General features: G+C 42.7%; 1 protein-coding gene across 2 annotated transcripts; it reads right to left on the bottom strand.

Moving 5' to 3' along the window:
- Nucleotides 1–206: 206 nt before the first annotated feature.
- On the bottom strand, nucleotides 207–8,035 carry ube3a (ubiquitin protein ligase E3A). 2 transcript variants are annotated; one of them, XM_077014696.1, is made up of 11 exons: nucleotides 7,784–8,035; nucleotides 6,666–6,715; nucleotides 5,613–5,926; nucleotides 4,179–5,425; nucleotides 3,861–4,005; nucleotides 3,089–3,294; nucleotides 2,510–2,674; nucleotides 2,230–2,385; nucleotides 2,056–2,129; nucleotides 1,730–1,873; nucleotides 207–1,534 (listed from the first exon to the last, which is right to left on the bottom strand). In XM_077014696.1, coding segments are annotated over exons 2-11 (2,574 nt in total). In that variant the 5' UTR covers nucleotides 6,668–6,715; nucleotides 7,784–8,035; the 3' UTR covers nucleotides 207–1,413. The 2 variants fall into 2 exon arrangements, with proteins under 2 accessions (XP_076870811.1, XP_076870810.1); XM_077014695.1 differs by having other exon boundaries at nucleotides 6,666–6,748.
- Between the last annotated feature and the right edge of the window lie 9,149 nt (nucleotides 8,036–17,184).

A 17,184-nucleotide genomic window follows, 5' to 3' on the forward strand; every position in this document is an offset into this window, starting at 1 on the left:
AAAAAAAAAACTACTTCTATCTAAGCTGATTCATGTTTACACACTAAAGACTTTGTTTTTACATTTTTTAATTTATTTAAGAATAACTTGAAACAAACAATCAAATGCTTTTCATTCTCAATATCAAGTTCTGTTACTCCTTTAATGTGAGCGCCATCAGCAGTGGAACAAACCACAGACATATTTTAAATTGGGGGGGGGGGGGGGGGGGAGCAAAATTATGAGCAAAAGAAAGTCATTGGGTCCAGGGCATCACCAGAGTGAGTTTCCAGCTATTCTTGCGTAAACCTGAGGGTTGGTTCTCAGCATACATGTTTGGCACAACACTATAGTGGTACAACTAGTGCCAATATCCCCTCGTTCATTCAACAGTATTTGGGCCACACAATGTGCAGAGCAAAACAGAAGCCACTAAAATATGAGCACAGCTTACTTCAATGGAGTACTGATAAGGGCATATTGTAATTAGCTAAAAGTCTGCCGTCTCAAATTAAAACAAGACTGTGAAACAAATACACCTCTCCATATAAGGGCTTCCCAATCTTTGTAAAGGAGAGGTGGTTTTCTTTCTTTCATTCCTCTATTCATATTCTCTTCATTTCCAGGAGTACACCATGGGAGCAGACTGCTCTTCAGCTATTCGTGATTCATGAGGACGTAAGACGCAGGACCAGACTCTGCAGCTAAAAACAGATCACTGGCCATAAGCAAGCAGCACACCTGCCAACATGGCATTAGAGACAACGCAGTTCCTCAATAAATACAGACTCCTGATGACGAGGCCGGGATTGAAGCTGCTCAGTACCTCAGAAAGCATCGCTGACGAGTGCGGACTGACTGGGGAAGACCTACGAACCATGAGCATGATGTGTCGACGGGCGGTCGACGGAAAACCAGACATTCTGAAGATTGTGTTAAGTGCACTTTCACAGTTCAACCATAGTACGACTTCCTCCTCCCTTTGACTTATTTTTGTTCTATCTTTATTTATTATTATCACTATTATTATTATTATTATTTCTTTCAGTTCGCATGTTGATCAGTCCTGATGCTGTTGGAAATCACTAACCGCCCCTCCTTTTACCGCATTAGAAATCAAAACGTGAGCTGTATTCCAGGCAGACATGAACAGACTTTATCCCTTAAAATAAATAGTGCTATATCTCAGTGCATACAAAAGGGAAACGCAACACTTACATTAAGAGGGAGAGAGCCAAGAGTCCAGTGTGGTTTCATCTACTATTTAGGCACAGGCACTCGGTCACCAGAACTTTCCCATTTTAGCCCGTTTCATATCCTGCCTTACATTTAAACTTGATATTTAACTTTTTGTTGTCGGTGTAGCTGATTCGCCTTTGACGGACACATGAAAACTCAAGACGTTGAGCGAGTTCTTTAGCGGCTCCCCGGGCCTCAGAGCATGCCGAAGCCTTTGGCGTAAGTGATGGCTTTGAGGAGTCTCTCTCTAAGTTTCTCCATGGTGGAGTATTCTGGGAGGAGCAGCACATTGAAACAGGTGTGAGAGGTTGGTAACCTGAGAGAGAAAGAGGGGGAGGAAGAGAGAGAGAGGAGAGAGAGAGAGGGCAAGAGAGAGAATAATTAAACAAAACTGAAAATGATTTAATCTTTATACATAAACCAAACAAGATGTCTGGAAAATTACAGCTATTCCTAAGCCAGACTATACCATAGTTTATATATACCATATACAATATTTTGATGCTATTACCTGTCTGAGTCTGGCCCGTTCTTGGCAATAATCATCTTCAGTTTTCCCAGGCCACCCACAGGTGCTCGGTCTGTGCCAGTGGTGAACTGCAGAAACAGCCTCTTCTGCTCCTGCCCAAATGAATGCACCGTCTCCCAGAAGTCCCTGAGGGCAATCACATCCACGAGAACATCACCACCAACACCTCCACCACTAATGCAGGAGTATAGAACTAGCTTACCAGCACAATGATCATAACAAGGTCTCAACAATGACTAGCTGCACACACAAAATTTGAGCAAATTTTTATCACAAAATTAAGTGTATGCGCGTTTTCTCCCACATACTTAATAATGCGACAGTCCCTGTTGTAACCACCGTCATATTCTGTAGTCTCCTCAAGTGCTTGAAAGTCAAGATTCTGGAGAGGTTTAGAAGACACGGGCATCATACACACCGCATGGTTTATAGATGGCAGCAGTGGAATCAGGTGACGGTTAGGCAGTGTGGAGCTCACTTACTCTACTGCCACATATAAGCAGCTCAATTTCCTCAGGTCGAAACAGGTATTTCAGTGGAGACTCATTAGTAACCATGTGGAAGCCTCTTCTGAAGGCCTTGAACTGTTTTTCCACACTTTTGTTCAGCATGTACTCAGCATACAGTGCTACAAACTCCTGCAGACAACACACACAGACATGCACACACACACACGAGCACACACGTATACACACAGTTACCCAAGAACAAATTTAAACTGATTGCCAATGATACCATTTCTGCCCCTAACAGGAAACTGACCTTCCTGTTGTCATTGGTGACAGGGATTTTGTCTCCACCGTCCTTTAAGTCATACATGAGAGGGTTTCCAAAGAGGTCCGTCTGTGATATCTGGAAGGTGATCATCATGTCCTCCTCCACATTGCCCTCATACTCCATCAACTCCTTCAGGCTCTGGTAAAGAACCTGGCCCAAGCAGAACCCCCACGTTTGGAATCGTTCTCAATAATATAACATATATCTTATCGTAATATGACAGTTAAACTAGCTTTTATGAAGTGGACATTACATCTTAAGTTGAATATTGTAAGGAGAAAATTCTATTGATAGAAAACTGCAGAATATAATTTATCATTTGAAAATCATTTTCCTACAAAATAATTCCAATCAGAATAAAGCATCAATTTTAGTCTGGACTGTATATGTTTTAATTATGTAGGTTGTTAGTAAAATAATAAGTGCTGACTAAAATGTTCAAAATTTATAAGAGGTAGCAAATATAACAAGACCATTTAAGCTCTGAAGGAGACTTGGTACTTCAAAAAAAGGACACATGAACACTTTGAAAACACAAACAAAAAAGGAATCAATCAGTTTTACCGGATGGGAATCTGCAAGATCCCGGAAGGTTCCTTTCTTTCCCATTAGCTTTCTGTAAACCACCATAGGGAAATGCACGTCCAGAATGCAGTTGTTGTAGATGGCTAGGCCCAGCACAATACCAATCAGAGTGAACTGGCCCTCGTTCTCAAACGAGGAGGGATTGAACCAGAAGAGTTTTGTGCTTTCATCATAGGTGAACATGCCTGCATTTAGAGAGCAGACATAGAGCAGACGTGACCATGGACCAACACAAGGCTACAAATGAAGTGACAAACATTACATCAGGATTAATAAAATGTATCATCGGTTACACTGACTACTGTATGGATTTGATCTTATATTAATGCCATGACGGTATGTTTTTATAGTACTTAACAGTATACACAATAGTGGTATGCCAATATTTGTCATACAATGTTCTTTAAAATAACAAATCATCCTTGTATCCAGACAAACAATGTGGTAATTTTTTATGGCCAGTATCTTAAGTGAAAGACAAGTGCTAATGAGTGGGCAAAAAAATTCTATATTGGTTAAACACAACCATGTCATAAATTCATGTTTTTTATAAATCACTGCTCAAGTCTCATCATGAACCTGGGGAAGTTTGAACTCAATACAAGCCTATTATTGGAAAGAAGTGTCTATGTTTGCAGTGTGTGATAAGTCTGCTTGGGCATACCCCACCTAGAGGATGAGGAATTATATTCACAGCTTTCAAGAATAAAAGTGTGTGGACTTTCATAAAAAATTGCTTTATCCTGATTACCTATATCTGGGTTGAAGATCTCTTCTACTACAAGCTGAAAGAACTCTTTGGAAACTCCTCCTTCATCCACTCCTTGCTCGCCTTCAAACTCCACATATAGCTGCTTCTTCAGGTCTGCTGGGTTCTCCATGGCAATCATCTCCAGCTGAAGTTACACCAAAAAACCAGTCCCATCATGCAGGTTGCTATCAAAAACATTTACATCCACTAACACTTCCAGATTAACAGGTTTTTGCACAGCAGCTATGGAGAACACAGATGAAAGCTAAGCAATATAGCACACATGTTCTAATCCCCCGAAACGGGCACCACACTCACCCTGACAAGGGCGTCGTCTATTATGTGGTCTCGGCGCACTTTGAGACGCAGGTAGGGGTTGAGCTGCTGTCCCTGCACCAGGCTGTAGAGGGCGGTGATCCTGCGTTCGCTGTACATGCGGATCCTGTTGTCGTAGTAGAGGCCCAGGTTCTTCGTCACGGCGTTGAGGATGAACGGGCAGGTCATGAAGGAGAACTTGCTCTCGGTCTCCACCTTGAAGAACGTGTAGTCCTTGTCCATCTCCAGCACATCGTTGAGGGGCTCGTTGACGAACTCCTCGAAGGGGACGAGGGGCTTACGGCAGTCGGACGTGCGGATGCCCAGCTCCGTCTCCAGCGGGTCCACGCGAGGCCCCTTCTTGTTGCGACGCTCCTCACCCAGCAGCTCCTGCAGCGTCAGCTCGCTCGACTCGGGAATCGGCTCGTCGTCCTCCTCGTCGTTGTGGTCCGTGTCCAGGTCGCCGCCCAGCACGTTTGCATAGTAGACGATCTTCAAGCACTTGGTGGCGGCCACCACGCCGTCGTCCTCGTTCACGAGGTTGTCGTTGTTGAACTCGTTGCTAATGACCGTGTAGGTGATGAGCTGCTGGAAGGTCTCCACCAGGCGGCGGATCTGGTCGGCCCCGTACTGCGACCACAAGCGGGCCAGCTTGGCCAGCGCCGGCAGGGGTAGTTTGCTCATGGCCTTGCAGAACTGCGGCAGGGCGATCTCCAGATACTCCGGGCTGTGCAGGTTGCTGTTCTCCATGACGATGATGAACACGTTCAAATAGTTGGGGTCGGCAGCGTACACGTTGTGGTAGGTGAGGTCGCACTCCACGTTGGGAGACAAGTACACCAGGGCATTGAGGAACGCCGCCTCGATCTTCTCGTTGGACAGCAGTCTGTCGTAAACCCTTCTAACCGCCTCGATGTCAACCGACACTTCTACCGGGCCCACCTTCTGAATGTTGTTGCCGTCATGGGAAGCTCCTTCTCCACTGGAAGCAGCAGCTCCTGCTTCCACCTCCATGGCGGTGGATGAACCCGAGGCCGTCTCTTTCTCATCTTCGTCTTTGTCCTCGTCCTTGGCCTGCAGTGACTTCAGCTCCTCCTTGGTGTGTTGCTTAGCCTTGCGGAAGCTCTGCACCAGGCTCTCCGCGCTGGAGAAGACCCTCCCAATGACACGGATCAGAGGGGAGAAGTCTTCAGTCTCCGCACATACAGCTAGGATTTCATAAACCTTCTCCTCTGTCAAATAATTCAAATCTGGAAAAAAAACACACACACACATTTAGGGAATCACTGAAAATGTTGACTTAAAGAGAAAGGGAGAAAAAAAGAAAGATCACCTGAAAACATGGCCTGTAATGTTAGCTAACTTTCGGAGCTGATCTTTAAGAAGGGAGTTTAACATGAATCCAAATGGCAAAAAGGAACTCAGTGACACACGTACCTCTAAAGTCTTCCCTGGAGGGAGGCAGCTCCTTGTGGTTCATCTTCCCGTTGCTGCAAGCGGAGAAATTGTGGGCTCCTTTGGCACTGTTCTCCGGGAAAGCCGAGCTAGCACCTTTCTTGGAGGGGTGAGGATCACACAGTTTGGCATTACTCTTATACAGCTCCAGGGCTTTGATGGCCGCTGCATTGTTATCCATGCGTCGGAAACCCGGCGAGGAGCCACAAGCCTCATTCGTGCAGGCCTCATTTCCACAGCCCTCAGTTAACTGGTGGTAGTAGCGCTCAATTAGATGTTTTGCAGCTGCTCGCTTCCTGCATCAGACATTCAAACAAGACACCAAGGGATTAGTAAGGTTCATTCCCAAAACAATTTTAGGCCTATTACAGTAAAATGGCAAATGTGATAAAGATACATCAGCATTAAGAATTAGAGAGCCCATACAGTACAATCCCTTCAATTTTCTAGAAATGTAAGGAAATATATATAAAGGTCACCAAACAGCATCTAAAAGGTGGTTAATTTAATGTCTGTAGTTCTTAAATTGTTAAATATATTAGCCTATAAATATATAACTAAAGATGATCATGTATCAGTCAACCAATTACGACTATATTAATATCCATTACACAAACAGAATCCACGTCTAAGACTACAGTTATCGTGGAAAAGTCTGATGAAGAGAATAACTGTAACTAAGGCTCTTCCAAGTGCAAACACTCATGCAACACCACGTTTGCTGTAAATATTTCATGCGATATAACAGGCTAATTATTATTTTCTAAAGACACAATAAAAAACAAAAAGCACAGCATATCCTGCATTCTGGTTGCATGCTGATCCTGACACCTGCTTGTCATTTTCCAGAACTGACAGCATCCATAATGAGGTTATCAGAATTGTGGTAAACCAACATTAAAAGCCAGGTGAAAACCAATGCTGGTTTTGCTTATGTTTTGGGCTAATTAAACAGTATGTCATGCTACAACTGTACATTATGTATATAAATTGACATTCACAAATTATACTACTAAAAAAATAAACTGTACTTACATTAGACTTGCTTAAAGTTTCCAATGCTGGATTCTTCTATGCTCTTAACTCTAGAGAGAACAAAACGTGGTCAGGAAACAGTCCTGTAAGTTAGATGACGAGAGGACGGGTTAGCGCTTGGCTACACAGAAAAACTTCACTCTCAAGTTGCACTCTCAATGGAACGGAGCAGCTGCGTGTTAAATGACTATAATGTGTACAACAGCAGCACAGGAGACATGATAACGACGGCTGAGCCCAGTAATGTAAAAACACCAGCCGTCACACCGATAAGACGGTGTCGGACGACGCTTTGGCCGAACGTGGTCGTGTATTTACAACCTGAGGTACGCAGCCAAGCACACTGACCAGCTCCATACGTGGGGAGTACCACACCAAAGGCTGTCAAATATAATAAACACATCACAGCCCCGTAATAATACTAAAATAATAAATAAAATATTATAATAATATAGTAATAAAATAATATAAACAGTGGCTTGTGAAGTGGTGAGCGGCAGGCGGACAGGCCGCCGAGGGTAGGGGGTATGACTGTGCACAAACATGGAGGTGCTGAGCGTTCAGCTGCACCACCAGCGGCGTCATTTCGGGGGGGGGGCACACACACAGACCGTAAGGCCACGGCTACGATAGACGTCGACCGAACAGACGAAGCGACTCCCAGTCTGAGGCACGCCGAGCACACGAACACGCCGCGTATCAACACCGCCCGGGTAACCTTGCTGCAACTGTCAACTGGATTTGACGGCGGAACGCTCGCCAGCGCCAAACTAGCATGCTAGCTAGCTAGCCACAAAGCTATCAAGCCAGCCAGCTAGCTTGACGGGCGCTAACCAGTTCGCGTTTTAGAGTAATTATGCAATTTTCTCGTGCTTTTCGGACATGTTTTTGGACATAACGTTCGGCGAGCTACAGAAACTACACGCCCTCGCTACTATATTACTTCACGGGATATGCGCGTTTACGACGAGCTCCCTTTTAGCCGACGAGCTAGCTGGTTAGCAACATGCTAAGCTAAGCTAAGCTACTAGCTGGTCGCTGACCTGAAAGCACGTACTAATGCTTTGCCCGCGAGCGATTTTACGCAAAAACGCGCGAGTAACATCTTGACGGCTTACTTGTGAAGATGCTCTGTTGTGGGCGAATAAATCCTGCCACTCAACATCACAATCGCTCCAATTCGGTTTTCTATTCAACTCCAATCCCTCAACAAAATATCATCGGCCATCTTGATAGCTGAGGCGAACGCGGAACGTATCCCGAGATGCAACGTGAAGTCTTCGAAACCATAGACATTTCACGACCAGAAACGCTATGTGAAAATGTGCCGTTGACCCTGCACATATTACAGCAGCATATTACTTATTTGAAAAGTGTTGACCACTGACATATATAAGGACCATAACAAACAGCCTTAGCCGTTTTTGTTTTTCCTCCTCACATTATTACTCAGTTTTTAAATAGTAACTCTTGCAATAACGACAAATATCGCCAGGTGGCATAATCCGAATAAGAGACCGAATAATCGAAGTTATTCATTTTTGCCAATCTTATGTCTCACAAAGAAAAGAAAGGGTTTCTAAACGATGATATTTTAATAAGACAATGCCTTAGGGCAAAACGGTAAGAAAATAAGACCTGCTTATGTTTTGTTGGATACATGCTACATGTAAGTTTTTGCATTCAAATTAGGCATCAATGCAGTTAACTCAGAACATTTTCAATAAGACAGTAACAACCTTATTATAAATTAGTCTTAATTACATCTCAATTACATATCTTAGTCATAATTACATTATTAACAATTAACTAATATATATATATATAGCACAACTTCTGACACATACACCTCCTCCTTACTGAGATTGTTTTTGAGAGAAGAGTGGAAGAAAGATATGGTTGTGTTTATTCTGTAGGAACCAATGGAGATGTGTGTAGTGCTGAATAATGGAAAAGCCGTCTATGTTTAGGGTGATACAGTGATGAAGAATCAGGGTCTCATGAATATAGACTACTGTTTAGCTCAAAGTCAACAGGGTTTTAGATTAAAATCCACTCATACAAATCTGCTTATGTGTTGCAAGTGGTTCAGTCAAACCAAACATACAAATAGTGCACACCTTTCCTTAAATAATTTTAAGCCTAGAGTAACATTGGATTTGAACAATTTTCTAATAATTATTATAACCTTTATTAACCATTAAGCAAGATAGTTCCCATTAGGATTATCCATTTCTGTTACATTGGTGTCCTGGCCAAGATGGGTAGCAATACAGATAGGACTTACAGAGAGTACTGCAAACATGTAATAAATTACATAATTATAAAAACCACAAACTTTAGCAATAAAACGACACTATCATCATACTTAAGAAACAAGGACACTGAAATCAGGAGCAACACCTACTACCTTATGCATTTGATTCCGTATCATCAAGAATTGTTTTAAACACTTTCAGAAAGACCAACTCTCAAACTCTTCCAGAAGACCAGCTCTGGAAGGTCCAAACAACTCTGGAGATGATGGAGATGATTCCAGGAAGCCGAGGCAGCATTCAAAACAAGTCTGTGTTCATACAAAGTACGTTTCACAGCATTAAAGACTAGTTGTAATTGACAAATATAGACATATATATTACTGTATCGTCTACATAAAAAATAAAGTTTGTCATTAAAAGTTTTTGATTCATTTTGAATTACAATATATGATTAAAAAAAGTGTATGCCCAAAATCGGTCCTTGTGGCACACCCTTGGATACACTAAAGGGGCTAGACATAATGTACATACTTCTACATACTTTTGCATGTACAATTTGAGTCCTTCCTGATAAATGATTCCCAACAAATAGTGTGTATTGCGAAGCAATCACAAGCTATCTATCACAAGCGAGGGAAAGGCAGGATGTCGACACAAGTGTAAAAGTGAACACATGCTTTATTACCTCAGAGGTGCACTTAGTAGTGCTTACAACATATAGACATTAAACACGACGAGTAAAGACTGATAAAGACGAGCACAGGACATTGGTTTAACACACATTATATAGGTTGAAATAAATGAGACCAAAGTGTTAACGAGACAAGCCACAGGTGAGATGGATGAACACACACACACACACATAGGACCACACCCAAAGGAAATACATACATGAACATAACCAGACGTAGACTACACATACACGCACACCCACAGGGAGGGGCCTGGGGCTGCAACGTGACACCTGCATTACTGAGTCTTTGTATTTATTATAATAAAATTATTCCAAAATATTCCAAAACCTTAACTAGACCAAAACCTTAAATGGCCCTATAATGATCCAAGATAGGCCACCTTCCAACCCTATGCTTTCTAATGGGAGCATGTCCGTTAACAATTTCCATAAAACCATCGTGAAAAAACTTCTAACAATATAAAAATTCTGGGTGATTCTACAAACAGGTCAGTTTCAGCCTATTCATTTATTCCATTCCATTCTATTTAATTTAATTTAATTTAAGGATATTTATCATCTGTGGGACAGAATGTTAACCACCTTATTACAGGTTCATGATCAGTACATGAACCATCATAATGTATAATGGCCTCATTGCCACTAAGGCATGGACACCAAACTGTTAAAAGGCCATTTAAATGTGAATTTCATGCATAATTTATTTTGTGCAACATTTAAATTCCCAAAAGTAGTTATACTTTCATGGGAGCAATTTCTCCCAACAGGCAGACATTATAGGTAAATAATATGCATTTTCACACTAACATTGGTCACACAGAGCATCTCAGCACGGATTTGATAGTCTCTGGTCCGTGCCATGTTTGTAAGGGCTATGTCTGATATTTAGGGTCAGCACTGAAGGATTTGTCTGGTTGGATTGAGTTAGTAACAGCAGGGACTTTGGATGACAAGCCCAAAGGCTGTTTTCCCACAATCCCCACCGCCTGGTTAGATGACACACTGGAGCCTCTGGGTGAGAGATGCATTCTCAGAAAGCCTCAGGCCTTTTTTGTTTGTTTGTTTGATTGTTTTCTCTGGATTGACCCTCCTATAAGAAGTGAGGTCCCCAGTGGCATTGCCAGCAGAGAAGGCACAAGCAGCTCTCAAAGGACATGTCCACAGTCTGACATACCCACTCCTTGTTCTTTCCCATTCGCGGGGCAGCAAAGAGAAGAGGGCTCCGGGGAGCATGGCAGAGAGGACTGCTGCACAGTGTTCAGCCTGATTCAGCATGATTAAAGCAATGAGCTGGACATTTCTGGAGATCATGTGTGCAGCACAGTGCACAGTTAATTATCAGTTCATGATTTATGGCAATAAACTATGTATGTACAAAAAACAGGAAAACCAGCATTTCTTCAAATGTAAATAAAACGATTTAATTGGCCACATTATTTATACTATATCTCTTAAAAAACCTGTGAAAAACCTTAAAATATTGCAGAGAAAAAATATTTGAGTATTTTAGAACCTTTAAGCGTGTTCCAGATCAAGTACACATCATATTTCTGCAGGGGATGTGAGACAGGTGTCACACCTGACCACTAGGTAAATGTTGTGGAAATGAGCGCTGTGAATTTGGTTCTCAGCACCATGATTTTTCATTATACCCCCTGTCTCAGGTATTTCAGTGGTGATTAAAAAATGTTCTAAATGTATTTATTAATCTACTTATTGCGGCTGCACCGAATGCAGCAAAACTGGACTGAGCTAAGAGATTTTACAAGAGCCAATTTGACAGCAGCCTGGAGATGGGAAACGGTGCTAAAACTTGTTCTTTTGCTTTCCTGAAAGGTACCACAGATGACACATAATGCTATAATTTTCGAGCCATCATAACAGCAGCAAGAATTTAGTAGTGAGAATTTATTGTGCTCACCACACAAACAGGCACTGTTGCTGGGGAAGAGCAAAAAATGGACTGCCAAAAAGCTATTGGACTGCGATCCAGACAGGCTGTTCTGCAGAGAGACACAGTAGAAATGCACTTGGAATATACTTCATTTTAAAAGGCTCAAACTGTGGGTCCTAAAAACCAAGGAATTTTACAGTGGTCCATGTTATTGACAGTGACTGCTGTATTGAGCTACTGGTTCATTATGTTTGATGTTACATATCAGTACAGCAATTTCCATGCGGTTTGTTGACATGCATGGACTGCATTTGTTTTTCCATCAGATTATAGATGCTTGATCAGATTAAGATCTGGGCAATCCGGAAGACAAATCAACACCTTGAACTATTTGTTACATGCCTCAATCCATTCCTGAACATTTTCTGCCATGGGGCTATGCACATTATCCTGCTGAAAGAGGCAACGGTTGTTAGGGTATTTTGTTGCCATGGACATTGCCTAACCAACACACTGCCTATTCCGGCTTCTCTTCCTCGCGTATGTGATGCCCGAGTGTCCAGCCATTCACGTTATGTAAAACGAAATGTGATTCATCTGACCAGGCCTTTACCATCATCCTTTGCTTCCTGGTTCTAATCTTCACAGGCACAGCGTTGGTGCTCTCAGCAGTGGAGAAGGTCAACATGGACGCCGAGAGTCCTGCGTACACAGCAAGCTGTGATGCCCTGTGTGTTCTTACATCTTTCCATCCAGCATTAACCCTTTCAGCACGGTCGCAATAGGTCGTCTGTGGGTTACAATCAGATGAGCGAGCCATCACTCCCTACCCACATCACTGAGCTTTGCTCACCTATGACTCTGGTGCCGGTTCACTTGCTGTCCTTTCTTGGGCTGTTCTTGGGCTATTCTTTCTTTTGGAACACCCCAAAAGACCTGCCGGTTTTGAGGAGTTTTAACCCTTTCATCTCAATGTAGACCTTTAGCCCATCTCAATGGTTGCATGTTTTCTAAAGCACTTGATGTCACATATATCCCATCTAAATCATATCGTCAATGCTGCAAAAAAGTTTATTCACCACCTCACTTAGTGACATGAGTCTTGAGAGAGGTATGTACAATGATGGGTAGATTGAAATAATTCATTTGAGTTTCACACACTCAAGCATCGGCTTCTCGAATTTTCACTTGTTTGCTTTTCTTTCTGAGAAGAAACAGACATGGTGATGTAGCAGTGAATTAGAAGCAGACCTAGATCACACCACTCCACTTGTCTCATTAACTGACTGTAGCAGACAGGAACTTGGCTGTGGATGAATCTGGCCGTTATTGCAGACCTGGTGACTGGGATATGCTCCCTTCTCCCACAGTGGATGAGATTAGAGAGAGTATAGGCAAAAATAGGAGCCCACATTTGTAAAGAGAGCACGGTGGACAGTTAAGACCTCCAAATTGCAAAGCATGTTAAAAGGTATCTTTAGAACTCTTCATATTTCTCTCTGTCTCCTTGTAACAAAATAATTTATCACCACTGCCCCTTCAGGAAGCAAGAAGAAGCTTAATTCATATTTATCATATGGCTGTCTGCCAGGGTGTCCTACTTCAAGTGACCTTTTCCACCAGCCTGTTTAACACTGTACTCAGCAGTACAATTACTGCTCTCTGTAGTCATTAGGGAGGAGTGAAGTGTGCATGATGTGTGCAGAATGAATCTTAAGTCAGAGAGATTACAAGCTTGTTTTGAATTTTACAGGAAGATGTAGGAAAAATACAAAAAGGAATGTGAACTCACACCTGTCGTAAACAGACCTGACACAGCAGAGGTGCAAATACAATTAATGCCGCCCATCACAAAGGCAGAAATTTGCTGAATAACTCAGAATAATGAGAGGGAACTATTTTCTGTATGGAGTTATGGTAGCTGATGAGCAGTACAGGCAAGGTGCACACATGAGCTACACCATACAAACACAACACAAAACATAAAGCATTGACTGACAAATCATGCTACAAACACTGTAGGTTTAAGGTTTTAAAACATTAAAAAAAGAGGTCATTTAACAAGGTGCAGGTGTGAAATGACTAAGAAGAGAGTTGTGGTTACAACGTAGTGAAAGTGAAAACACAATCATGTTGGTGTGGCAACACAGGAGCACAAAACACTTGAGGCAGGCTGTACCATGTGGGTTTACCATAGGGGTGTGTGTCGTGCCGTTACAGGATGTTGATTTCCGCAGAATACGCGGCAATGTTGTAGCAGGTCGGCAAATAAAGAGCACACTTTTAGACTTTCATTATGTGGTGTTTCAGTGCAAAAGCACACAGTAAAGCAGCATCAATATGCTTCAGAAGATGGAAACATCTATGACACTGCACTGAAACTTCCTTTGACAAGTGTCACATACTGTTCTATTATGAGAAAGTGAGCCTTAACGTCATTTTGAACTTATTAAGGCCTCAGCATCTGACAGCAGAAAAAAAATACACCTGTTTTTTACCGATGTTCTTTAAACCCTTTAGAGATCTCCACAAGGGACTCCACTCCATTGGTGAGGGGGTGGAGGAAATGCTCTCTTCCTGAATAGCTTGTCTTCCTGTGCACGTGGCTGGAGAGACTGCAGGCACGGAGAGGACAGCTGGCACTCCCAGAATTCTGATTTCTTGTCTTCCTGAATTTCACATCTCATCTCCTGATTTGTGAGGCTTTGCCAACGTGGCATTCCACACCTTTTTCGAGGCACCAAAATATAAACGACACAAAAACAGCTACAGCCAGGGCCTTAATTTATACTTCAGAATAAAACATATACGATGTATAGGGTAGAGTCTTTAAAGCAGTACTTCTTCTCCACAAATGTCGATACTATCGAGCATATTCCTGGCCTCAGTGTTGCATAGACAGGACTGCACAAATAGCCCAATGCCTGTGATCCTGATCTGCAGGGGGAAGAGTGAATATGTGGTGTGTGCCTCGTCCTTATCTCCAGCTGAACTGCAAGGTGTGCCTGGTGTGTCTGGCGTATCTGGTGGGCAGGGGAGTGTTCTGGCGCGGCCGTCACCTCCGCTCGGCCCCCTCGCGTGACAGCTCATCGCTCAGCGCTTTCCCCTTCATCGGTTTTAGAATCTGCTTAAATGGCACTGACAAACAGGTGCTCATCAATCAACCAGGCTGTCTCCTCACACTTCATTTAAAGCCTGGAGAGGAGCCATCAGAGGAAGCCTTTCAAATCCTAATGGGCAAACATCTTCACGTAGACCGCCGAACGGTGCCGTGTGTTCGGGAGCACTGCACAAGTCACATGTCTAACAGAATCAGAGGAGTCATCAGTCAGGAGCTGCTTTGAACTTGGATCAAGTAAAAGGGCCTTTAAAAGGTTCTTCAGAAGGTACATGTTCCCAACAAAGCCAGAGCTTTCATAATATCTTTCCTTTAATACTTCTAAAGGGCATGTTGATTTCAGTGGATACGCAGCAGAACGTTAGACCAGGTTGGCAGGCCAGGAAGCACTGAGAGCATCTTAAAGTGGACTTTCACACACTTTCATTATGTGGAGATGCAATACAAAGACTCACGGTGAGGGTCATACATGGGGCAGTCTGCCATTCATGCTTTTGTATGCTCATATTAGTTCTTCAAAATTTGAATTGTGCTTAGATTCACATTTCTCCACACAGTACTATATAACACTATAAAATCCACCTCTGAAGGATATATTTTTAAATAATGCATGATTTCAGCTGATGTGATTTTTTTTTTCCTCCCCAAGTTGATTTTTTTTGCAGTTTCAGATGTGTTATTATGCTGCATGCGTAGGCTACCAATCACAAATGGGAGTCATACATTTAACAAGACATTTGGTTTAGGCAGCTGTCATTGCTATTTGTGGCAGAGAGGGTTCAGTCACTTAATTTCTCTCTCTCTCTCTCTGTCTCTCTCTCTCTCTCTCTTGCTCTCCCCCCCTCACACGTACACCACAACAAAAGAAATCATTGAATCATACATACCTAAGTGACTGCAGAGCATTTGTACCTTGACTCCCACATAGACATTTTTGCTCAGTACAATACAAAGAGAATGAACTCTCAAAAACAATCCACAAGCAAAGATAGGATTTATAACCACACCCCTTATACATTAAAATGATTTTAAGGTAATGGTTTTGCTGCAGGAAGAACCCCAATATAGCTGCCAAACCCACCAAATTAGGATGTGAGGTAGTGAGGTATTTACTAATCCCCTTTCTATAGCCATGTGGTTTCCGCAGACACACACTGACAGTAGAATGGACACTGACAGTCATGCTGAAGAACTCAGTGACTTTAAAAGCAAAGCCCGTTGATAGACATTGCACCTGTCATCCATTGTGGTCACCCATAGTACTTTAAAGATGAGAAAATACAAGAAACAGAATAAATGTAGAACATAAGAAAATTAAATGGGGGGATATGAAAAAATTCAAAATAAATAGAAACAAAAAACCAGAAATGAAAGCGATTTTATAAAAGAAAAATAAAAGGAGTAGAACAGTCCTGAGATCTAACGCCTCAGAGGCGTGGGACGGTCGACAGACATCATCTACCCCAGAAGTCATTGTGTGCCATTTCTGCCCTGCTTTATTTATTTATTTTGGTCAGCCGTAAATGCGTATTATTATAAGACGGAAACGTCTAGGAGCAACAACGGCTCACGGGGACGCAGACGGTGGGGTACATCCTCTGTTGCATCACTCGCTGCGGAGATCCAAACTGCTTCCCTGAACAATATCAGTATAAGCACTGTGCACCAGGAGCTTCACTAAGTGGTTTGCTACAGCCAAGAAACCACGCACAAGCCTAATATCACTATGCTCAATGCCAAGTGTAAATTACCCCACCACTGGACTCCGGCGTGACGGATCACGCTGTGCTACACAGCTGTCAGGGCAGTGTTTAGCCCGTTAAACACCTTAGGGATGAAATGGATCATCAATCGAAAGCCTGGCCTTCTTGTCCAACATCTAGCAGAACCTTCCCAGAAGAGCAGACACTGTTATAGCCACAAAGGGGAGCTAATTCCAAACGAATGCTCACGATTTTGGAATGGGATGCCCTACGAGCTCATATAGATGTGACTGGCAGGTGTCCACATTTTTTTGGCCATATAGTGTATGCATGTGTGTGTGTGTGTGTGTGTGTGTGTGTGTGTGTGTGTGGAAGCCTCCGTGCTATTACGCGCTTGAACACTGGGAGTCCCTGTAATCTCACTGGTGTGATAATGCCCCTGGAAGAGATTCTCTGCTCACACTATACATTTCAAACTAAGTGGTTACTGCCTTTCAGCCTTCGGTTTAGGCTTTAAGTTTCATTGTTTAGAAGAAAAAAAAGGTCAATCAGCAAATAGTTCATCCATCTGTACACATACTGCCCATAATTAGCGTTTGAAGAAACACGGTCTGTTAGGAACTGTGATCACATGGTAGTTTTCACACGCTTGCTGCTGTTTGGATGAGCACAAGCAGAAGCACTAAGTGACCTTAAATGACTCTGCAAGTTGAATCAGCACCAATGAAGAGCACCTGCCTCAAAGCCTATGAGAGCACACTGCAATGTTCCCTTTTGCACCCAAAGAACATCAATAAACCATTAGCTAGGTGAGAGTGGGGAGTCTGAGTCAGAGGCTTTAGCATTCTTTTA

Source organism: Brachyhypopomus gauderio, chromosome 8 (genome assembly GCF_052324685.1).
Source record: "Brachyhypopomus gauderio isolate BG-103 chromosome 8, BGAUD_0.2, whole genome shotgun sequence".
Lineage (NCBI taxonomy): Eukaryota > Metazoa > Chordata > Actinopteri > Gymnotiformes > Hypopomidae > Brachyhypopomus > Brachyhypopomus gauderio.